The sequence below is a fragment of the Vanellus vanellus genome (assembly GCF_965231255.1).
Source record: "Vanellus vanellus genome assembly, contig: HAP1_SCAFFOLD_66, whole genome shotgun sequence".
NCBI lineage: Eukaryota > Metazoa > Chordata > Aves > Charadriiformes > Charadriidae > Vanellus > Vanellus vanellus.
This window is the reverse complement of record NW_028128221.1, coordinates 114,158-138,141: the sequence shown is the minus strand read 5'-3', so window position 1 is coordinate 138,141 and position 23,984 is coordinate 114,158. Positions and strand designations below refer to the sequence as shown.

General features: G+C 55.0%; 1 protein-coding gene across 1 annotated transcript; it reads left to right on the top strand.

Annotated features, from left to right (window-relative positions):
• Positions 1 to 4,665: 4,665 nt before the first annotated feature.
• On the top strand, positions 4,666 to 21,755 carry LOC309684659 (transmembrane protease serine 9-like; the record flags this gene model as incomplete). The annotated part of the gene is made up of 10 exons (XM_082500526.1): positions 4,666 to 4,684; positions 10,083 to 10,295; positions 10,553 to 10,692; positions 11,166 to 11,336; positions 15,193 to 15,412; positions 15,670 to 15,809; positions 16,283 to 16,460; positions 20,316 to 20,513; positions 20,780 to 20,925; positions 21,399 to 21,755. 10 exons carry the CDS (start codon positions 4,666 to 4,668, stop codon positions 21,753 to 21,755), a joined length of 1,782 nt encoding a protein of 593 aa, XP_082356652.1.
• Between the last annotated feature and the right edge of the window lie 2,229 nt (positions 21,756 to 23,984).

Here is a 23,984-nt window from a genome sequence, read left to right as displayed (position 1 = left end):
GAGTCCCATCCCACCACTCTTCCCATGACGTTGAGCACCGGACATCACAAATTGGCAACAGAGACTTCGCTATGGCACCACCAGAGGGAAATATCCCAGACAGTGTAATCCACTCAGGCATAATCCTGCACCCTCACCGAGTCAGGAAATATAAACCGCGGGGTCTGGGGAGACAAATGGGGAATCCTCCAAGGATACAGCTGGCCCCTAGGAGATCTGTCCCCCCCATCCAGGACGCTGGACGTTACAGGGTAACTTCCCAGGGATGGAGTGACCTCACCTGAGAGAGAGAGGGTAAGTGACTAAGAAACATCCGTACGGTATAGGGCATGCGATTGAGTTTGTGACTGGTGCACTCTTCTAAGGCATTAATATCTAGCGCCCTTGTGGTTTGTGTTGCTACTTGTCGGGGGCATTTGTAGCTCGCAATAGTGGATCCCGCTAATTTCTTTTAAATTGCAATAGTGTAATCGCCATCGCACACACAGAACTTGCAATAGTGACGTATTGGACCCGTGAGCGAAGTCCAAAGAAATTGTTAATTTGAACCTCTCAGTGAAGCCCTTTTTCCCGTTTCGTCACACTCCCCGAGCCACTGGGTAAAGCCACACCTGGCAAAAAAACCACCACCACCACCCCAAAAAAAACCCCACACCACATCCCCCACTCCCCACCCACCCCTTCTCCCCCCATCACAGCCATGGGGCAAACTCCCACCACCACCCCCCCAATCTCAGCTCGGCTGTGACCCCCCCGAGACACTGGAACGAAAGCAACGGAGAGCGAGCTCAGGCTCGTGTGAGCTGGAGAGATTTTCTTTGGTTTTTGATGTTGTCATTGGGTGGGTTTTGGTTGTTTTTTTTCACAGAACACTTTGCAGTGTGGTGTCGCAGCCCCCAGGGCCGGCGCTGGCACCGCCACCTCACCCACGGCTCTTGTCCCTCCTTCTGCCCGATGGCTTTCACCACTTTCCTTGCTTGGTTTGGTTGGTTTTTTTTTTCCTTTTTTCCCTTTCTTTTTTTATATTTGGGGTTTTTGTTTCCTTTTCCTTTTTTTTTCTCTTCCCTCCCCTTTTTTCCTTTTCCCTTTTTTTCTTTTTCCCCCTTTTTTCTTCCCCCCATTTTATCTCCTTTTTCTCTTTGTTCTTCTTTCCCCTCTTTTTTTTTCTCCCCCCATTTTTTTCTTTTGTTTTTTTTTTCTTTTTCTCTTTTCAAACATTTCTCAAGCTTTCTCTGAAGGAACAGCCCCTGGCTCTCAGCCAGCAGAAGGAGACTATGGAAGAGCTCTGGCACCCGTGGGATTGCTTTCCTTCTCCCGCCTCGCACTCAGTAAGAGTGTGTTTTCCAACTCTTTTTTTTTTTTTTTATTAAGAAAATAAACAAAAATAATGCTCCAGCTATCAGTTTTACAAGGCATAGAAAATCTGTAAAAGGGAAACAGAAGCGCAATGTGCTGAGGTATGAAAACCTGAGGTAGTTTTTGTGTGTGGATGTGTGTGTGTCATTTGGGGTTGGGGGTTGTGTGTGTTTTACTTTTGAAATTAAAAAAAAAATAATAATTTTGCTAGTGTTTTGGTTTTTTTTTTCCCCCAGCCCTGGGCTGACAACCTCTTGGAAATCTGTTTTCCCCCCCTGCCCCTCTTTTCCCACCTTCTCTCCTTGCAACTGGGATCTTTCCCCAAAGCGTTTACGGCCGAGCACGGCCTTTCTTTAACCTCTAGAAAAGCCGGCTTGTGCTAAAAAACAAACATCCCCCTCCCGCCCCCACCCCCTCTGAAATGAAATAAATAAATAAATAAATAAATAAATCAAATCCTTACAAAACTTAAAAATCGCCGTTAGTTTTGTTATCGTTACATTAATTCTAAAAACTGATGAGCCGCAGCCCAACCTCCCCCCCTCAACACTGGGCGAGCTCCTCTGGCCATGCCTGGGATGAAAAACCGGTGGCTTTTAGGAAATAAAAAATAAAACATTAAAAAAAAAAAGAATAATAAAACCTCTCTTTCTCTCTCTCTCTGCCTCTGTTAGTCCAACAAAAGGGATAGCGTCGGGAGGCGAGGGAGGAGGAAGGGGGAGGCTGTGGGATGGAGAGAGCCCTCCCCGTCCCCCTCGGCTGTGCATCCTCACAGCGCTGCGGGGAATGGGGGGCTGTGTGTTTGGGGGGGTCTTTGGTTTGCTCCCCTGACCTGCTGGGGGTGGGGGAGGGGGGGGGATATCCGGCAGTGGGGTTACATTCATCGGGCGGTGCTGGGCGGCACGGCAGGACCTCCCTTGCTGTGCTGCGAGGCCGGGGCTCCCGGAGCGTGTTTCTGCTCCTGCTGCTTCACCTTGTGAGAAACGCGCTCACTGTATTGAATTTTAGTCCGGGGCAAATTCGGTGGAGCAAAGAATATTTATTACAGCGCTGGGAGTTACACAGGGGGTTTCTCCTCCTGTGCCTCATTTTTCCCTTTACAACCGCTTGTTTTTATTTCGTATTCTTTATAATTATTCATGTTTCTTCTTGGAACATAGTTTGCATAGTCAATGAGTTTTTGGAACGCGACCCACCCCCAAATACATAATCGATGAGTTCTGGGAATGCAACATGCCCCCAAATACATAGTCAATAAGTTCTGGGAATGCAACATGCCCCCCTCCCAGGCGCTATGCTTCTTCAGGGGTCTTCCTGATAGTCCATGGAGGGAGGGCCAAAGTCTTTATCACCATGTCCTTCTTGTGGCTTCTTCATTCTTTACACTCCTGTGGTTATCTTAGCTAACTACACCACCCTTTGTTCTGCAAATTTTCGGTAGTTCTAACTGTTGCTTTCGTCTGATATCCTATTTAAAACTATCCCTTTTCCAAAGGCATAGCAAGCACACACCCATCTTAGCTGAAGCCATAGCGAGCACACATTCATTTGAGCTGAAGCAAAATTTTTGCCAAATTACTTATTACAATTCCACCCTTATTCTTTTTATCATGTAATTTTGCTGAAGCGTTTTACATCTATCTCGCAGGATTCTTCTGTTTTAGCAAGAATTTGAGTGGCTTCTTCGAGGTTTTCTTCTTTTTTGGCTTTTCTCAAGATCATGATTTTCTGAGGAGCGGCTGCCACTTGCAGTCTTTGGACTACACTGTGAATTAATCTTATGAAACAGGGTATTTAAACAAGGCAGAAATAAGAAACTTTCAAAAGGCACACAGCAGAATCAGTCTTAATTTCTTCCACCAAGCGATTTTCAGTAATTCATTTCACCAACTGCCGTTTACCATTGAATTTCTTTTTTGCACCAGCACATGTTATTTTTTGGATATCAGCAGTGATTTCTCATACTGCTTTTTCATTATCATCAATTTTTAAACGACAATCAGGTATGTTAAATTTTCTACACACCTCTCCTTTTACTGCTCGCAGATAGTCTAGTGCGAGCTGATTCTGGTTGACTGCCGCCCTTGTCCGAGTTTGTTGGTGGGTTAACAGTTTTAGTCCTGAAGCCGTTTTGTTAGTGATCAGCTCAACTACTGCTTGTAGTCTTATAATTTGATTCAGCATATAGGTGGGGGTTTATATCCCCAGCTACCGTCTTGGGCCCACGTGGCTGGTTTGTGTGTCCTGGTTGAATTATTCTCAAGGTGCCGGTCTTTCTTCAGTGAGGTGGTAATTCTGGGAATGCCCAGTTTTTACATATCCAGAACAACGCATCCGGTGCCTGCCAAAACTCTTTCATTGTATCTTCTACATTTTCTTAATATTGTGAGCTGTTTTTCATTCCTGAGAATGGATTCATACCCTCCTTCTTACATTTAAAGAGACTACTTTTTGGTACCCAGGTATCGTGGTTTAGGCCAAAATCCACTACTGGGGACCTGGGGGACCCCAGATGGGACCGACAGAATGTTTTCATTAATTAAGAAACAAAGTTACTGAACCAAATTGGTTCTGTTTTACCTCAAACCAGGACACCGGGTACAATTTTTGGTTTCATTTTGAAACGTTAGGTATGACTTTGGTTTTCAAGGGAACCAAGTTCGGGTGAAATTTGAATCTATTTTTAAGACTTTATTTTTTTACATGGTGTCTCCCCCATTCGATCTGAAAAGTTCCCCCCCTCCCAGGTCAAACAGACTTTTCCAATTACTGTGGAACTTATCACTCGCTTGTCAGGCCTCCTTTTTTTTTTTTTTTTTTTCTCATGGTGAGGGTATAATTCCATTCCAGGATTTCAATCGGACTCAAACTTGCACTTCTCCACGGCCACTCTTCAGTCATTCAAGCTCCCCCACAGACTCAGCAGTCAGTCACATTTAATTCTTTAGCTATGTCTGTTGCTAGATTTAAAAACAAGTTTTGCCCAAGAGTGGGGAATCCTAACTCTTTTTGTAACTGTTTTTGCAGCTTCTGGTATATGCTCTCGTTTTGTACTTCTAATTTTTTTCCTCTCTCTTTTGTGACCTTTGTCACGCTCTTCACTAGTTCTTCCTTCACCATCTCTTGTACTCCCCCTCCGTCTGGAATATCCCAGTGACCTGCCTTAGTGAAGCAGAGCCTTTTTTTCCTTTTAGGACACCCTACTCCTAATCTTGTTCCGCCTATTCCTAAATTCTGTCCAACCCAATATTCTTGTCCGCCGTATTTGCACACTTTTAAACTCTCACGGGTATAACACTGGTGATTGATATGCGTGTGCACAGTCATAGTATAAAACCTACCCCAGGAGAAGGTCTGAGAGCACTTCCGGCATTCGTCACCAGATACTAGAGATACCACTAGTGATAATACCACTAGAAGTGGAGGTCCAGCATGGCTTATACTCCTACCTCTCGTGCCTATTGGGGTGCCTCCAACAGCCGAGAAATAGTTCTTCTTGGCAGCGAGTCCAGAGGCCAAGCTGGTCTTGCCCTCCATCCTCTTTAGTTTGGTATCTCTGATTCTTGTGGCACAATAGGGTCCTTTCTTCAGTCCCGGAACTCATATTGGAGTTGATATTTCAAGGATATGTGAACATTCTGGTTGGGTCGGTCCACATTACGTAATTCTCTGTGGGTTCTGCGACAATAATGTCTAATCCACTTACACTTATCTATTGGGGTTGTATACTCACATCGGATACACTAAAGATCAAAGACTTGGGAGAGGTACTGCTCCCGTCTGCCACGGGGACCTAAAACGACCTTATTACAATTCTTACACTTAACCCGTAGGTACACGCAACAATTACAATTGAAGCAAAGTGGGGTCGAAGGGGTTTGGTGCTGCCCCAGTCCGAAGGCACTTTCGAGGCTTTTGCTGTCTGTTGCTCTCATGCAGCAGCACTGACTCTTATGCGCCTTCTGAAGGCTCTCCAGGGCTTTTTCCTGTCAAAGCAAAAACACGAGACTTCCTTCTCATGGATAATTTCCATATGCGTACTTTGAATCTGTATAGATAATGCCTTCTTTTCTCTGGAGATAATCTAAAGCTCTCTTCAGAGCATATAGTTCACAACTCTGGGCTGACTAATTTGCTGGTAATCCTCCTTCTTCAATTACTGCTTTTTCTTCCCCCAAAATGATGACATAACTACTTGCTCTCTTTTCATCTATACATCAGGAGGAACTGTCTATAAAAAGTTGTTGGATAGCTTTTTGGTTTTGGTTTTGGTTTTGGTTTTTGTTTTTTTTTTACATAGGGCATTGGTGTGTTTTTTAGGTCTTCTCTTACCCTGGTTTGGTAATTTATAAAATCTAATCAATCATGATGCAGCTCCCCACTTGCCTGTTCCTACAGGAGTTGTGAAGGATTCAGGTTTCTGTCTACTACGAGGGTCAAATCATTCTTTTCTATTAAAATGGTTTCGTACTTCAAAGTTCTGGAATCTGTTAACCACCGGCCAGACTTTTGAGATAATATAGTTCTTACAGTGTGTGGGGGGTATGTACGATTAGGGTTCTTCTAGAGGTTAATTTTTGGCTTTTTTCTACTAATATTGCTGTGGCCACTACTGCCTGTATGCATGTGGGCCACCCCCAACTTACCGGGTCCATTCATTTTGGAAAGGTATGCCACCGGTTTCCTTTCTCCGCCCCGTTCCTGCATTATGACTCCATGCACTATCCCTTCTTCCGTGTTTATAAAAATGTGATTTTTTTTTTTCTAGGGAGGGGAGGGCTAAAACCGGGGCTTCTATTAACTTCTGCTTTAATTATTAAATTGCTCTTGTTTGTCTTCTGTCCGCTGTATTGGACTGTCTTTTACAAGTTTGTCATACAGAAATTTTATTGATTGAGTGTATCCTTTAGCCCATAATTTACAGTACTCTAGTAACCTTAAAATATTCTTTATTTCTCATTTCGTTCTTGGGACACTTAATGCTGTAATTCGTTCTGGATTGATTTTTCTTTTTCTATTGATAATTAGATGCCTTAAATACTTCTTTTTGTACAAACTGCAGTTGTGTCGTTGAGACTCTTAACACTTGTTCTCCAAAAAAAACCATTCAGCAAACGTATCGATGTCTCCTTCTGACTTTTTGCTCCCTCTCTCCTGATACCAAAAGGTCATTTCCATATTGCAAGATTCTTACTCTGGGTTCTGCCTGGAACTCCCCTAAAATTTTCTCTAGCATCTGTTCAAATAGATTTGGGGATTTTGTGAATCCTTGAGGCAGGGAGGTCCAGCGGAGTTGCTGCTTCTTCCCGGTGTCCGGATTTTCCCATTCAAAGGCAATTTCATAGTACAAGACTTCTCAGCTCCTGAGTCTACTAAAAAGGTGTAAATTTCCTCCTGGGGGCCTGATTTTAAATTTATCAAGGGCTCACTAATTCTTTCTTCCCCCAGCAGGTAGAGCCCTTGACACCCTTATTCTTCCTGTTGACAGATTTTAAACACTCGTTGATCTCTCTTTTGCCTGGGACACTCTCTTTTAAAATGTTCTTCCTGCCCACAATGGTAGCACTTTCCACCCTCTGGGGCTCCTGATTTCATTCACATGGGCTTTTTGAGCAGCAGCAGATGGGCTCCCTGTATCTTGTGTGCTCTCATCCCTGGCCCCGGATTCTGGGGCCCTTTATCTTTAGTCTTTATTATTTCTTTTACAGTCGCCACCATTAGTTTTGCTTTTGCCCTCTGCTTCTCCTCATCGCGCCTCACATATACTCTTTGTGCTTCTCGTAACAGCTCATTGATTCCTCTCTCATGTCAGTCTTCCATCTTTTCCATTTTTTTCCTAATATCTGGCCAGGCATGGGTGACAAAATTTATTTTTTAATAATTCCTGGCCAGCAACAGTCTCTGGATCAGTCCCAGAAAACTGCTGAATATTCCTTCAGAGCCTCTTCAACTGTTCCATCGGCAATTCCTCTTGAGTTCTTGGAACACAACCCACCCCCAAATACATAATCAATGAGTTCTTGGAATGCAGCCCACCCCCGAACATGCCCCCTCCCTTCCAGCGGCGCAGGCGCTGTGCTGCCTCAGGGGTCTTCCTGACAGTCATTGGAGGGAGGCTCGAAGTCTTTACCACCATGTCCTTCTTGTGGCTTCTTCATTCCTTACACTCCTGTGGTTATCTTAGCTAACGACACCACCCTTTGCCCTGCAAGTTTCTGTACTTCCAACTGTTGCTCTCGTCTGATATCCTGTCTAACGCTATCCCTTTCCCAAACACACAGCGAGCACAGACCCATCTTAGCTGAAGCCATAGAGGGCACACATTCATTTGAGCTGAAGCAAAATTCTTTTGCTAAATTACTTATTACAACAGCAACACACACTGACACACACCCCGACTGCATAGGAACACACACACTGATACAGACCAACACACACTAACACCCCACACACGCCCCCACCACACATGGAACACCCCACGTAATGCACACAGTGCTCGTGCACGTCATGCACAGAGCGTGGAAGGCATGCACATGCAGCACGCACACACACACGCAGTGCGGGCACACACAGCCTGCCAGCATACGCACAAAATGCCCGCACACACGGCACGTGCTCGACCCAGTGAACGCATACCTGCAGTGCGCACGCTCACAGGCTCATCTACACCACACTGCACGTAAACAGTGTGCACCCACCGTGTGGGTACCGGGACACGGAGTGCACCCAGACACCGAGTGCACCCACACACAGGGCACACACGATGCGTGCACACACAGAGTGCAGCACACAAACTGACGTGCCGGCATTTCCCAGTCCCTGAAGGGCCGACAGGAGAGCTGGGGAGGGACTTTTTACAAGGGCGTGTAGTGACGGGATGAGGGGGAAGGGCTTCAAACTGGAAGAGGGGAGGTTTAGAATAGATCTTAGGAAGAAATTCTTGACTGTGAGGGTGTTGGACCCCGGCGCAGGTTGCCCAGAGAAGCTGTGGCTGCCCCATCCCTGGAAGTGATCAAGGCCAGGTTGGACGGGGCTCTGGGCAACATGGGCTGGTGGGAGGTGTCCCTGCCCAGGGCAGGGGGGGTTGGAACTTGATGGTGTTCAAGGTCCCTTCCAACCTAAACGATTCTGTGATTCTGTGTGTGCGCCCAGGCGTGCGCATAGGTACGGAGTGCAGCACGTGGGTGTGCTGGACTCGTCCCACACGCACATCACCGCTTGCCTGCTGCGGCTGTAGCCAGATGGGCCCCTCAACACCCAAAGCCGTGCGTGCTGCCTGTAGCAGTTCTGTTCTCTGGTGTATGTGTTTTGGGAAGGCCCTGGTGGCACAGGGCTGCAGAGAGCGGGGTGGCAGTGAACTTCCCCAAGAGGCCGCGATGCCACACGGGGTTTTTTGCTGCCAGCTGTCAGCAGGCAGCGCTCGCAGCCAGGCGCTGCTGCCTGCCGCGGGGCCTGCACAGCCTCGTCCCGCAGGCAGAGCGTTCAGCGGGGGTCTGTCGGGGGTGTCCCATGCCGGCTTCTGCCTCCCCTCCTGCCGGGAACCCCCCATGGCGCCCCCCCTTCTGCCAAGAGGCCACCGGGCCCGGTGCCCGGAACCAGCGACTCTGTGACATCAGCCCCGGGAACAAGAGCACCGTGGGCAGCGTGAGCACTGCGGGCATTACGTCGGCTGCGGCACTGGTGGCGACAGGCCCTCGGTTCGCTTCTTGCAGGTGCCACGTGCCGCCACTGGCAGCAATGAAACTGCTCCTCGTCGTCGTCCTGCTGGCCCTGTGCTGGCCTGTGCAAGGCGCGTGGGACAGCTGTGGGTAAGTGGCCCCAGGCTCTGGGGGGGAGCTTGGGCAACCCTGATGGGGTTCACTGGAGGGAGCCCGCTTGTCCCCCGTGGCCACAGCTTCCCCAACCCCGCCTGGGAGCCTCAGATCCTGGCCAGCACCCCGGCTGCTGGCACAGCTCCTCTGCGGGGCTCAGGCAGAAACAGGGGCGCACGCCCGCCCGCCCCAGGGGGTTCCCTGGCCCTGCTGTCCGTGCAGCGCCTTGTGGGGAGGGAAGAGGGCTGACCTTCAGCCTGAAGCGCAGCACGCCGTGGAGCAGGACAGTCATGAGTTTCTGGTTACAGAGGGACCTGCGGGCTCCGGCCCATGGCTTACCAGTACGGCATGTCGCGCGTGGTGGGTGGCACCAATGCCCGTCCAGGAGCCTGGCCCTGGATCGTCAGCATCCAGGACCCCTGGGAAGCAGGCACGGGGCACATCTGCGGAGGGTCCCTCATCAGCCCACAGTGGGTCCTCACGGCGGCACACTGCTTCATCGAGGCCAGGTAAGGAGGGCCAGGGAAGGGGGCTGTCCCCACCACCCTCGCGGGTGCCCTGCGTGCAGCACCGCCTGCTACTCCCATCCCCGTTCCTGCCAGTACGCCCAGTGCCTGGGCACTGCCGAGCCCAGCCCAGAGACTGCTCAGGAGAAGGCTGGGCTCGGGCCACTGCTTCCTAGCAGCCTCCAGCGCCACATGGCTCGTGCCTAAGGCATGCCAGGGCGGTGGCAGCCTGCGTGGCACTGCTCTCCTCTCTGCCTTGGGAAGCAGAAGGCAGGGAACGGCGGGGCTGCTGCAGCGCGTGGCTCCGCTCCCTCTGACCCCCCTCTCCATCTGCCTTCCAGGCACATCAGCATGTGGCGCGTGGTGATCGGGGCCACCCAGTTGACTCGGCTGGGCCCCGAGGCCCAAGTGCGCCATATTAAGCGGCTGCTGGTTCACGAGCACTACAGGAATATCACGCAGAGGAACGACATCGCCCTGCTGGAGCTGGACCAGCCGGTCCAGTGCAACTACTACACCCAGCTTGCCTGTGTGCCCGACGCCTCACTTAGAGTGTCAGAGCTGCACACCTGCTACGTCAGCGGTTGGGGCGCCACCACTGCAAGATGTGAGTTCCCCCAAAGTGCTGGTGTCCTGAGTGCAAGCTCGGCACACTGGGGAGAGGGGTTGGGCTTCCCGAGAGCAGAGGCGAAAGCCGGAGTGAGGCTGCGGGGACATATGCCTCCAGGGAGAATGGGCTGACCCACCGCCCAAAGCCAGACAGAGGGGAAACACGGGCACAGTGCCTTCAGGACGCAAAGCCAAGCCCTAGGGAAGGGGTTCACCCAGGCAGGGGGGGAGCTGCTGGGGCTTCATTGCTTTCTGTGCTCACAGCTGCAGGGTCAACGGATGTCCTGCAGGAGGCCAAGGTCCAGCTCATTGATGTCAACCTCTGCAACAGCAGCGGGTGGTACAGAGGGGCCATCCACAGCCACAACCTGTGTGCTGGCTATCCGCAGGGTGGCATCGACACCTGCCAGGTAGGACGTGCTGCAAGTCAAGCCCCGGCAGCACCGGCAGCCCTCTCGCAACGCCCAAACATCGCCCGGCACGTGCTTGGCCTGGCAAGTCACCCTGCCACCGCTGGGTCTCCACTGCTGCTGGTGCTCACCTCCCCTTCCCCAGCTGCAGGTCCTTGCCCAGTCCCCGCCTTGTCCCAGAGCCCGGGGACGCTGCCCAGAAAGCCCATCCTGTGCTCCCGGCAGCCCATAGGTCCAGATCCCAAAGCATCCCCCTTCCACACAGCCGGGAGCACTGTGCAGAGATGAGAGAGCGCCCGACCTTACAGGCCCTCCACCCCCTCCCACACGAGGCTCTGTAGGCTCCAGCGCCGGAGCAGAGCCGTTGTGTGCAGTGAGCAGAGCTCTGGCAGGTGCTGGGAGAGAGAAGGAGCCGGCCAGAGCGCTGACAGCGGCCACCCAACACCACCTCAACCCTCTCTCCTCCCCTGCAGGGTGACAGTGGTGGTCCCCTGGTGTGCAAAGACAACAACGCGGACTACTTCTGGCTTGTTGGGGTGACCAGCTGGGGGAGAGGCTGTGCCAGAGCCAAACGGCCCGGAGTCTACACCTCCACCCAGCACTTCTACGACTGGATCCTGGTCCAGATGGGACTGCACCCAGCAGTAAGGGGTACTCCAACAGCACGGGCTTGGAGTCATTTTCTCACCGCCTCAACCCCCTATCAGAGGCCAAGGCCAACACCAACACCACCGGGCACGATTAGCTCCTGCCCATTTCCACTCCAGAAGCTGGTGGAATTCTTTAGTCGGCTGCAGGAGTTGCTGCAGGTCCTGTGGGGGAAAAAGGCTTGAGCAGCGTGACGAAGAGGCTCCAGAGCAGGCCGCCCCGTTCCACGACCATTTCCTTCCGGGGCAATGCCTGCTGAGCCAAAGGCAGCCTCAGTGCCAAGGCCTGCTCTGTCCTGCCCGCGCTCCTCTGAGCGCAGAAGGGCTGATGTTGACTCGGTTGTAGAAATAAAGTTCCTGATTTTCACAGCTGAGCGTGCTTGAGTCCAATTCAGTCTCCGGTGCAAGGCAAGGACTTGCATGCCCGGCGCCTGCCAATGAGGCCGCAGGCAGACAGCAGGGCGCGAAGGGAGAGTGACTCCCAAGGGCTGAAACGGTGCCTGGTCAGAGAGGAGGGTGCTCAGAGCCACCATGGGACGCAGAAGACTGGCACATGGAGGATAGGAAACAGTGATGTGACCTGCAGACAACTTTGGGGCTATGCATTAAGGCACACAGCTGGAGATTAGGGCCCAGCGTAAGCCGTAGCTAATTGAACAGACGGTGTGAAACTCCTGAGCGTGACAAGAGAAATTGCTGACCACAGCAAAGAGTGAGAAGCCAACAGGGCTCTCAGTCCCAGAAGGAAGAGCCGGATTTCAGGGGATTGATCCCCCCTTGTCTCCATTTTCCCTGCTTGAACATCCCCCTCATCTTCCTTGACTCCTCCCTTTCTCCTCCCTTGTCTCTCCTCCCAAACAAGGGACCCACCCCAGGTCACTTCCTCCCTCTCCTCCCAGGTTTGTTCCATCGGTGAAGAGATTTGGTGTTTCAGGTGCTGGTAGCTCGGTCGCCTGGGACCGCCATGGCGTTACTGATGCGGCTTCCTGGGCACTGCTGTCCCTGCTAGATTCCTCTGCCCACACTGACCCCAACCGTTCCTCCAGTTATCTGTGCAGTGTGGCCACTCTCATCGTTCCTCCTCGACCACCTGCCAAACGTGGTGCTGGAATAGCAGAGTACCCACGGAAGACAAGCTGCCTTCTCTAAGGCTTCCTTCTGTCTACTCTACGCAGATATGGGGCACCACCTTCAGGTCACATTTCAGAAAACAAAGCAGCCTTGAGTGAGTCCAGTTTGGGGCCCGGTTCTGGCGCCTGTGAAGCCATGAGACTCCTCAAGGAGGGCCTCGAGAGCAGCTCTCCCACTTTCAGAGCCAGCCTGCCCTGCCATCTCGGGGACCAGGTTGCGCACTCAGCTGTGTGCCTTCCGTCCGGCCACACAAGGCAGGGTGGCAGCAGGAGGCTCCCACACCGTGCATGAGCTTTGAGGCTGCCATTCTTCAAGCCACTGCTCTCTGCGCTCCAGGGACTCAGCCCTGCTCAGCAAACGCAACGCACGTGGCCGGCTCCTGCTTTTCTCCCAGGACTGCCCCGCACTCCAGCATGGGCGCAAGGCTCCACCATACAGCTGTAGAAGGCAGACCCATGAGTCCTGGTTTAGGCTGGACAAGGGTCAATTTCTCTTTCTAGGGATGCTGTGACAGGAATGCCAATAACAGCTATTGGGTTTAGTTGTTGTTAAGCGATGTTTACATAATTCAAGGACTTTTTTTTAGCTTCCCATAGAAGAACAGACAGAGCGATGGAATGGCCAATGAAATACTCCACACCATAGATGACATGCCCAGTATATAAATGGGGGTTAGCCAGGGGGTGGGAACCCGCCATCACTGCTCGGGACGATGCCAGCTTCTGGGCAGTGCGAGTGCCTGGTGTTCTTCTTGTTCTTGTGTTATTTTGCTTTCTCTGATATTGTTCTATTCAAGTGTCTTTGTCTCAACCCAGGAGATTTTTTTCCTTTGCCCTCCTTTTCTCCCTCTTGTCCCTTGCGGGGGGAAGAGGGGGTAAGCGAGCGGCTGCGTGGTGGGGGTTAAGCCATGACAAGGGTTTACCCAAGCCATGGAGAATGGCCCGTGGGGCTGAGAGCGGGAGCATCCTTCTCTGTCTAGAGCTTAACGTTGCGTGTCTTTGGCCATGCAAAGCAGGTGCCACAACTGCCCTTGTCAGTGTTGTCCCAGAGCAGCACTCTAACTCAGCGACAGCAAGGACAGAAAGCCTGCCGGAGGGTGCTGCTGTGGCTGACATAGCCCGTGTGGACTGTGCTGCACCTGCCTTTCACCGTGCTTTGTGCGGGAAGGTTGGCACCGCTTGGGTACGCCTGGCTTATTTGGCTTGCGCATCACCGCTTGCCTGCTGCGGCTGTAGCCAGATGGGCCCCTCAACACCCAAAAAGGTGCGTGCTGCCTGTAGCAGTTCTGTTCTGTTCTCTGGTGTATGTGTTTTGGGAAGGCCCTGGTGGCACAGGGCTGCAGAGAGCGGGGTGGCAGTGAACTTCCCCAAGAGGCCGCGATGCCACACGGGGTTTTTTGCTGCCAGCTGTCAGCAGGCAGCGCACGCAGCCAGGCGCTGGTGCCTGCCGCGGGGCCTGCACAGCCTCGTCCCGCAGGCAGAGCGTTCAGCGGGGGTCTGTCGGGGGTGTCCCATGCCGGCTTCTGCCTCCCCTCCTGCCGGGAACCCCCCATGGCGCCCCCCCTTCTGCCAAGAGGCCACCGGGCCCGGTGCCCGGAACCAGCGACTCTGTGACATCAGCCCCGGGAACAAGAGCACTGTGGGCAGCGTGAGCACTGCGGGCACTACGTCGGCTGCGGCACTGGTGGCGACAGGCCCTCGGTTCGCTTCTTGCAGGTGCCACGTGCCGCCACTGGCAGCAATGAAACTGCTCCTCGTCGTCGTCCTGCTGGCCCTGTGCTGGCCTGTGCAAGGCGCGTGGGACAGCTGTGGGTAAGTGGCCCCAGGCTCTGGGGGGGAGCTTGGGCAACCCTGATGGGGTTCACTGGAGGGAGCCCGCTTGTCCCCCGTGGCCACAGCTTCCCCAACCCCGCCTGGGAGCCTCAGATCCTGGCCAGCACCCCGGCTGCTGGCACAGCTCCTCTGCGGGGCTCAGGCAGAAACAGGGGCGCACGCACGCCCGCCCCAGGGGGTTCCCTGGCCCTGCTGTCCGTGCAGCGCCTTGTGGGGAGGGAAGAGGGCTGACCTTCAGCCTGAAGCGCAGCACGCCGTGGAGCAGGACAGTCATGAGTTTCTGGTTACAGAGGGACCTGCGGGCTCCGGCCCATGGCTTACCAGTACGGCATGTCGCGCGTGGTGGGTGGCACCAATGCCCGTCCAGGAGCCTGGCCCTGGATCGTCAGCATCCAGGACCCCTGGGAAGCAGGCACGGGGCACATCTGCGGAGGGTCCCTCATCAGCCCACAGTGGGTCCTCACGGCGGCACACTGCTTCATCGAGGCCAGGTAAGGAGGGCCAGGGAAGGGGGCTGTCCCCACCACCCTCGCGGGTGCCCTGCGTGCAGCACCGCCTGCTACTCCCATCCCCGTTCCTGCCAGTACGCCCAGTGCCTGGGCACTGCCGAGCCCAGCCCAGAGACTGCTCAGGAGAAGGCTGGGCTCGGGCCACTGCTTCCTAGCAGCCTCCAGCGCCACATGGCTCGTGCCTAAGGCATGCCAGGGCGGTGGCAGCCTGCGTGGCACTGCTCTCCTCTCTGCCTTGGGAAGCAGAAGGCAGGGAACGGCGGGGCTGCTGCAGCGCGTGGCTCCGCTCCCTCTGACCCCCCTCTCCATCTGCCTTCCAGGCACATCAGCATGTGGCGCGTGGTGATCGGGGCCACCCAGTTGACTCGGCTGGGCCCCGAGGCCCAAGTGCGCCATATTAAGCGGCTGCTGGTTCACGAGCACTACAGGAATATCACGCAGAGGAACGACATCGCCCTGCTGGAGCTGGACCAGCCGGTCCAGTGCAACTACTACACCCAGCTTGCCTGTGTGCCCGACGCCTCACTTAGAGTGTCAGAGCTGCACACCTGCTACGTCAGCGGTTGGGGCGCCACCACTGCAAGATGTGAGTTCCCCCAAAGTGCTGGTGTCCTGAGTGCAAGCTCGGCACACTGGGGAGAGGGGTTGGGCTTCCCGAGAGCAGAGGCGAAAGCCGGAGTGAGGCTGCGGGGACATATGCCTCCAGGGAGAATGGGCTGACCCACCGCCCAAAGCCAGACAGAGGGGAAACACGGGCACAGTGCCTTCAGGACGCAAAGCCAAGCCCTAGGGAAGGGGTTCACCCAGGCAGGGGGGGAGCTGCTGGGGCTTCATTGCTTTCTGTGCTCACAGCTGCAGGGTCAACGGATGTCCTGCAGGAGGCCAAGGTCCAGCTCATTGATGTCAACCTCTGCAACAGCAGCGGGTGGTACAGAGGGGCCATCCACAGCCACAACCTGTGTGCTGGCTATCCGCAGGGTGGCATCGACACCTGCCAGGTAGGACATGCTGCAAGTCAAGCCCCGGCAGCACCGGCAGCCCTCTCGCAACGCCCAAACATCGCCCGGCACGTGCTTGGCCTGGCAAGTCACCCTGCCACCGCTGGGTCTCCACTGCTGCTGGTGCTCACCTCCCCTTCCCCAGCTGCAGGTCCTTGCCCAGTCCCCGCCTTGTCCCAGAGCCCGGGGACGCTGCCCAGAAAGCCCATCCTGTGCTCCCGGCAGCCCATAGGTCCAGATCCCAAAGCATCCCCCTTCCACACAGCCGGGAGCACTGTGCAGAGATGAGAGAGCGCCCGACCTTACAGGCCCTCCACCCCCTCCCACACGAGGCTCTGTAGGCTCCAGCGCCGGAGCAGCGCCGTTGTGTGCAGTGAGCAGAGCTCTGGCAGGTGCTGGGAGAGAGAAGGAGCCGGCCAGAGCGCTGACAGCGGCCACCCACCACCACCTCAACCCTCTCTCCTCCCCTGCAGGGTGACAGTGGTGGTCCCCTGGTGTGCAAAGACAACAACGCGGACTACTTCTGGCTTGTTGGGGTGACCAGCTGGGGGAGAGGCTGTGCCAGAGCCAAACGGCCCGGAGTCTACACCTCCACCCAGCACTTCTACGACTGGATCCTGGTCCAGATGGGACTGCACCCAGCAGTAAGGGGTACTCCAACAGCACGGGCTTGGAGTCATTTTCTCACCGCCTCAACCCCCTATCAGAGGCCAAGGCCAACACCAACACCACCGGGCACGATTAGCTCCTGCCCATTTCCACTCCAGAAGCTGGTGGAATTCTTTAGTCGGCTGCAGGAGTTGCTGCAGGTCCTGTGGGGGAAAAAGGCTTGAGCAGCGTGACGAAGAGGCTCCAGAGCAGGCCGCCCTGTTCCACGACCATTTCCTTCCGGGGCAATGCCTGCTGAGCCAAAGGCATCCTCAGTGCCAAGGCCTGCTCTGTCCTGCCCGCGCTCCTCTGAGCGCAGAAGGGCTGATGTTGACTCGGTTGTAGAAATAAAGTTCCTGATTTTCACAGCTGAGCGTGCTTGAGTCCAATTCAGTCTCCGGTGCAAGGCAAGGACTTGCATGCCCGGCGCCTGCCAATGAGGCCGCAGGCAGACAGCAGGGCACGAAGGGAGAGTGACTCCCAGGGGCTGAAACGGTGCCTGGTCAGAGAGGAGGGTGCTCAGAGCCACCATGGGACGCAGAAGACTGGCACATGGAGGATAGGAAACAGTGATGTGACCTGCAGACAACTTTGGGGCTATGCATTAAGGCACACAGCTGGAGATTAGGGCCCAGCGTAAGCCGTAGCTAATTGAACAGACGGTGTGAAACTCCTGAGCGTGACAAGAGAAATTGCTGACCACAGCAAAGAGTGAGAAGCCAACAGGGCTCTCAGTCCCAGAAGGAAGAGCCGGATTTCAGGGGATTGATCCCCCCTTGTCTCCATTTTCCCTGCTTGAACATCCCCCTCATCTTCCTTGACTCCTCCCTTTCTCCTCCCTTGTCTCTCCTCCCAAACAAGGGACCCACCCCAGGTCACTTCCTCCCTCTCCTCCCAGGTTTGTTCCATCGGTGAAGAGATTTGGTGTTTCAGGTGCTGGTAGCTCGGTCGCCTGGGACCGCCATGGCGTTACTGATGCGGCTTCCTGGGCACTGCTGTCCCTGCTAGATTCCTCTGCCCACACTGACCCCAACCGTTCCTCCAGTTATCTGTGCAGTGTGGCCACTCTCATCGTTCCTCCTCGACCACCTGCCAAACGTGGTGCTGGAATAGCAGAGTACCCACGGAAGACAAGCTGCCTTCTCTAAGGCTTCCTTCTGTCTACTCTACGCAGATATGGGGCACCACCTTCAGGTCACATTTCAGAAAACAAAGCAGCCTTGAGTGAGTCCAGTTTGGGGCCCGGTTCTGGCGCCTGTGAAGCCATGAGACTCCTCAAGGAGGGCCTCGAGAGCAGCTCTCCCACTTTCAGAGCCAGCCTGCCCTGCCATCTCGGGGACCAGGTTGCGCACTCAGCTGTGTGCCTTCCGTCCGGCCACACAAGGCAGGGTGGCAGCAGGAGGCTCCCACACCGTGCATGAGCTTTGACGCTGCCATTCTTCAAGCCACTGCTCTCTGCGCTCCAGGGACTCAGCCCTGCTCAGCAAACGCAACGCACGTGGCCGGCTCCTGCTTTTCTCCCAGGACTGCCCCGCACTCCAGCACGGGCGCAAGGCTCCACCATACAGCTGTAGAAGGCAGACCCATGAGTCCTGGTTTAGGCTGGACAAGGGTCAATTTCTCTTTCTAGGGATGCTGTGACAGGAATGCCAATAACAGCTATTGGGTTTAGTTGTTGTTAAGCGATGTTTACATAATTCAAGGACTTTTTTTTAGCTTCCCATAGAAGAACAGACAGAGCGATGGAATGGCCAATGAAATACTCCACACCATAGATGACATGCCCAGTATATAAATGGGGGTTAGCCAGGGGGTGGGAACCCGCCATCACTGCTCGGGACGATGCCAGCTTCTGGGCAGTGCGAGTGCCTGGTGTTCTTCTTGTTCTTGTGTTATTTTGCTTTCTCTGATATTGTTCTATTCAAGTGTCTTTGTCTCAACCCAGGAGATTTTTTTCCTTTGCCCTCCTTTTCTCCCTCTTGTCCCTTGCGGGGGGAAGAGGGGGTAAGCGAGCGGCTGCGTGGTGGGGGTTAAGCCATGACAAGGGTTTACCCAAGCCATGGAGAATGGCCCGTGGGGCTGAGAGCGGGAGCATCCTTCTCTGTCTAGAGCTTAACGTTGCGTGTCTTTGGCCATGCAAAGCAGGTGCCACAACTGCCCTTGTCAGTGTTGTCCCAGAGCAGCACTCTAACTCAGCGACAGCAAGGACAGAAAGCCTGCCGGAGGGTGCTGCTGTGGCTGACATAGCCCGTGTGGACTGTGCTGCACCTGCCTTTCACCGTGCTTTGTGCGGGAAGGTTGGCACCGCTTGGGTATGCCTGGCTTATTTGGCTTGCGCATCACCGCTTGCCTGCTGCGGCTGTAGCCAGATGGGCCCCTCAACACCCAAAAAGGTGCGTGCTGCCTGTAGCAGTTCTGTTCTGTTCTCTGGTGTATGTGTTTTGGGAAGGCCCTGGTGGCAAAGGGCTGCAGAGAGCGGGGTGGCAGTGAACTTCCCCAAGAGGCCGCGATGCCACACGGGGTTTTTTGCTGCCAGCTGTCAGCAGGCAGCGCTCGCAGCCAGGCGCTGCTGCCTGCCGCGGGGCCTGCACAGCCTCGTCCCGCAGGCAGAGCGTTCAGCGGGGGTCTGTCGGGGGTGTCCCATGCCGGCTTCTGCCTCCCCTCCTGCCGGGAACCCCCCATGGCGCCCCCCCTTCTGCCAAGAGGCCACCGGGCCCGGTGCCCGGAACCAGCGACTCTGTGACATCAGCCCCGGGAACAAGAGCACCGTGGGCAGCGTGAGCACTGCGGGCACTACGTCGGCTGCGGCACTGGTGGCGACAGGCCCTCGGTTCGCTTCTTGCAGGTGCCACGTGCCGCCACTGGCAGCAATGAAACTGCTCCTCGTCGTCGTCCTGCTGGCCCTGTGCTGGCCTGTGCAAGGCGCGTGGGACAGCTGTGGGTAAGTGGCCCCAGGCTCTGGGGGGGAGCTTGGGCAACCCTGATGGGGTTCACTGGAGGGAGCCCGCTTGTCCCCCGTGGCCACAGCTTCCCCAACCCCGCCTGGGAGCCTCAGATCCTGGCCAGCACCCCGGCTGCTGGCACAGCTCCTCTGCGGGGCTCAGGCAGAAACAGGGGCGCACGCACGCCCGCCCCAGGGGGTTCCCTGGCCCTGCTGTCCGTGCAGCGCCTTGTGGGGAGGGAAGAGGGCTGACCTTCAGCCTGAAGCGCAGCACGCGTGGAGCAGGACAGTCATGAGTTTCTGGTTACAGAGGGACCTGCGGGCTCCGGCCCATGGCTTACCAGTACGGCATGTCGCGCGTGGTGGGTGGCACCGATGCCCGTCCAGGAGCCTGGCCCTGGATCGTCAGCATCCAGGACCCCTGGGAAGCAGGCACGGGGCACATCTGCGGAGGGTCCCTCATCAGCCCACAGTGGGTGCTGACGGCGGCACACTGCTTCATCGAGGCCAGGTAAGGAGGGCCAGGGAAGGGGGCTGTCCCCACCACCCTCGCGGGTGCCCTGCGCGCAGCACCGCCTGCTACTCCCATCCCCGTTCCTGCCAGTACGCCCAGTGCCTGGGCACTGCCGAGCCCAGCCCAGAGAGTGCTCAGGAGAAGGCTGGGCTCGGGCCACTGCTTCCTAGCAGCCTCCAGCGCCACATGGCTCGTGCCTAAGGCATGCCAGGGCAGTGGCAGCCTGCGTGGCACTGCTCTCCTCTCTGCCTTGGGAAGCAGAAGGCAGGGAACGGCGGGGCTGCTGCAGCACGTGGCTCCGCTCCCTCTGACCCCCCTCTCCATCTGCCTTCCAGGAACATCAGCATGTGGCGCGTGGTGATCGGGGCCACCCAGTTGACTCGGCTGGGCCCCGAGGCCCAAGTGCGCCATATTAAGCGGCTGCTGGTTCACGAGCACTACAGGAATATCACGCAGAGGAACGACATCGCCCTGCTGGAGCTGGACCAGCCGGTCCAGTGCAACTCCTACACCCAGCTTGCCTGTGTGCCCGACGCCTCACTGAGAGTGTCAGAGCTGCACACCTGCTACGTCAGCGGTTGGGGCGCCACCACTGCAAGATGTGAGTTCCCCAAAAGTGCTGGTGTCCTGAGTGCAAGCTCGGCACACTGGGGAGAGGGGTTGGGCTTCCCGAGAGCGGAGGCGAAAGCCAGAGTCAGGCTGCGGGGACGTATGCCTCCGGAGAGAATGGGCTGACCCACCGCCCAAAGCCAGACAGAGGGGAAACACGGGCACAGTGCCTTCAGGACACAAAGCCAAGCCCTAGGGAAGGGGTTCACCCAGGCAGGGGGGGAGCTGCTGGGGCTTCATTGCTTTCTGTGCTCACAGCTGCAGGGTCAACGGATGTCCTGCAGGAGGCCAAGGTCCAGCTCATTGATGTCAACCTCTGCAACAGCAGCGGGTGGTACAGAGGGGCCATCCACAGCCACAACCTGTGTGCTGGCTATCCGCAGGGTGGCATCGACACCTGCCAGGTAGGACATGCTGCAAGTCAAGCCCCGGCAGCACCGGCAGCCCTCTCGCAATGCCCAAACATCGCCCGGCACGTGCTTGGCCTGGCAAGTCACCCTGCCACCGCTGGGTCTCCACTGCTGCTGGTGCTCACCTCCCCTTCCCCAGCTGCAGGTCCTTGCCCAGTGCCCGCCTTGTCCCAGAGCCCGGGGACGCTGCCCAGAAAGCCCATCCTGTGCTCCCGGCAGCCCATAGGTCCAGATCCCAAAGCATCCCCCTTCCACACAGCCGGGAGCACTGTGCAGAGATGAGAGAGCGCCCGACCTTACAGGCCCTCCACCCTCTCCCAGATGAGGCTCTGTAGGCTCCAGCGCCGGAGCAGCGCCGTTGTGTGCAGTGAGCAGAGCTCTGGCAGGTGCTGGGAGAGAGAAGGAGCCGGCCAGAGCGCTGACAGCGGCCACCCACCACCACCTCAACCCTCTCTCCTCCCCTGCAGGGTGACAGCGGTGGTCCTCTGGTGTGCAAAGACAACAACGCGGACTACTTCTGGCTTGTTGGGGTGACCAGCTGGGGGAGAGGCTGTGCCAGAGCCAAACGGCCCGGAGTCTACACCTCCACCCAGCACTTCTATGACTGGATCCTGGTCCAGATGGGACTGCGCCCAGCACCATCGGCTACTACAACACCACAGCCAGTCTTTACTTCAACCCCCTATCAGAGGCCAAGGCCAATACCCACACAGTCGGGCGGGTTTGCACCATGTCCATTTCCACGCCAGAAGCTGGTGGAATTTTTTAAGCTGCTGCAGGAGCTGCTGCAGGTCCTGTGGGGGAAAAAGACTCGAGCAGCATGACAAACAGGCTCCAGAGCAGGCTGCGCTGTTCCACAACCATTTCCTTCCGGGGCAATGCCTGCTGAGCCAAAGGCAGCCTCAGTGCCAAGGCCTGCTCTGTCCTGCCCGCGCTCCTCTGAGCGCAGAAGGGCTGATGTTGACTCGGTTGTAGAAATAAAGTTCCTGATTTTCACAGCTGAGCGTGCTTGAGTCCAATTCAGTCTCCGGTGCAAGGCAAGGACTTGCATGCCCGGCGCCTGCCAATGAGGCCGCAGGCAGACAGCAGGGCACGAAGGGAAAGAGTGACTCCCAAGGGCTGAAACGGTGCCTGGTCAGAGAGGAGGGTGCTCAGAGCCACCATGGGACGGAGAAGACTGGCACATGGAGGATAGGAAACAGTGATGTGACCTGCAGATGACTTTGGGGGTATGCATTAAGGCACACAGCTGGAGATTAGGGCCCAGTGTAAGCCGTAGCTAATCGAACAGACGGTGTGAAACTCCTGAGCGTGACAAGAGAAATTGCTGACCACAGCAAAGAGTGAGAAGCCAACAGGGCTCTCAGTCCCAGAAGGAAGAGCTGGATTTCAGGGGTAGTTAACGGGGGATTGATCCCCCCTTGTCTCCATTTTCCCTGCTTGAACATCCCCCTCATCTTCCTTGACTCCTCCCTTTCTCCTCCCTTGTCTCTCCTCCCAAACAAGGGACCCACCCCAGGTCACTTCCTCCCTCTCCTCCCAGGTTTGCTCCATCGGTGAAGAGATTTGGTGTTTCAGGTGCTGGTAGCTCGGTCGCCTGGGACCGCCATGGCATTACTGATGCGGCTTCCTGGGCACTGCTGGCCCTGCTAGATGCCTCTGCCCACACGGACCCCAACCATTCCTCCAGTTGTCTGTGCAGTGTGGCCACTCTCATCATTCCTCCTTGACCACCTGCCAAACGTGGTGCTGGAATAGCAGAGTACCCACAGAAGAAGGTTTGCTCCATCGCTGAAGAGATGGGGTGTTTCAGGTGCTGGTAGCTCGGTCGCCTGGGACTGCCTCGGTCCCCGCCACTGCCTGCATGCATGTGGGCCACCCCCACGTACTGGGTCCATTAATTTGGATAGGTATGCCACTGGTTTCCTTTTTCCGCCCCGTCCCTCCATTAGGACTCCATGCGCTATCCCTTCTGCCACGTTTACAAGAAGGTGAAATGGTTTTGGTTTCTTTTTTTTTTTTTTCTAGGGAGGGGAGGGCTAAAACCAGGGCTTTTCTTAGCTTCTGTTTCAGTTTTTGTAATGGCTCCTGTTTGTCTTCTGTCCACTGTATTGGACCTTCTTTTACTAGTTTGTCATACAGAAATTTTACTAATTGAGTGTAGCCCTCAATCCATAGTCTACAGTACCCTAGTAACCCTAAAATCTTCCTTATTTCTCTTTTTGTTCTTGGGACACTTAAAGCTGTAATCCCAGAAATTCGTTCTGGATTGATTTCTCTTTTTCCTCCACTAATTAAATGCTCTAAATACCTTACTTCCTTTTGTACAAACTGCAGTTTTGCCTTTGACACTCTTAATCCTTGTTCTCCTAAAAAATTCAGCAAACGTATCGATGTCTCTTTCTGACTTTCTGCTCTTTCTCTCCCGATACCAACAGATCATTTCCATATTGCAAGATTCTTACTGGGGGTTCTGCCTGGAACTCCCCTAAAATTTTCTCTAGCATCTGTCCAAATAGATTTGGGGATTCTGTGAACCCTTGAGGCAGGGAGGTCCAGCAGAGTTGCTGCTTCCTCCCGGTGTCCGGATCTTCCCATTCAAAGGCAAATAAGTTTCTACTCTCCTCTGCTAATGGACAGGCCCAAAAGGCATCTTTAAGGTCTATTACACTAAACCATTTATGATTATGCGATATTTTACTCAGGAGGGTATATGGGTTCGAAACCACAGGCTGCTGAGTCTGTACTCGTTTATTGACTTCTCGTAGGTCTGCGACTAATCTCTATCTCCCCTCAGCCTTCTTGACCGGTAGAATTGGACTATTGTAAGGTGACATCCAGGGTTCCAACAATCCATCCTTCAACAATGAATCAATTACTGGTTTTAGACCTTTCCTCCCCTCATAAGATACGGGATATTGTTTTATCCTTACTGGCTGGTCCTCTTTAACTTCTAGTTTCGCGCAGGTTCATTTACTTGTGCTGTTTTCTTCTCCTGGCAACGCCAGCAGCAGAGCGGTCGGAGGAGAAGGGTGAGTGCCAGGCTGGTGGTG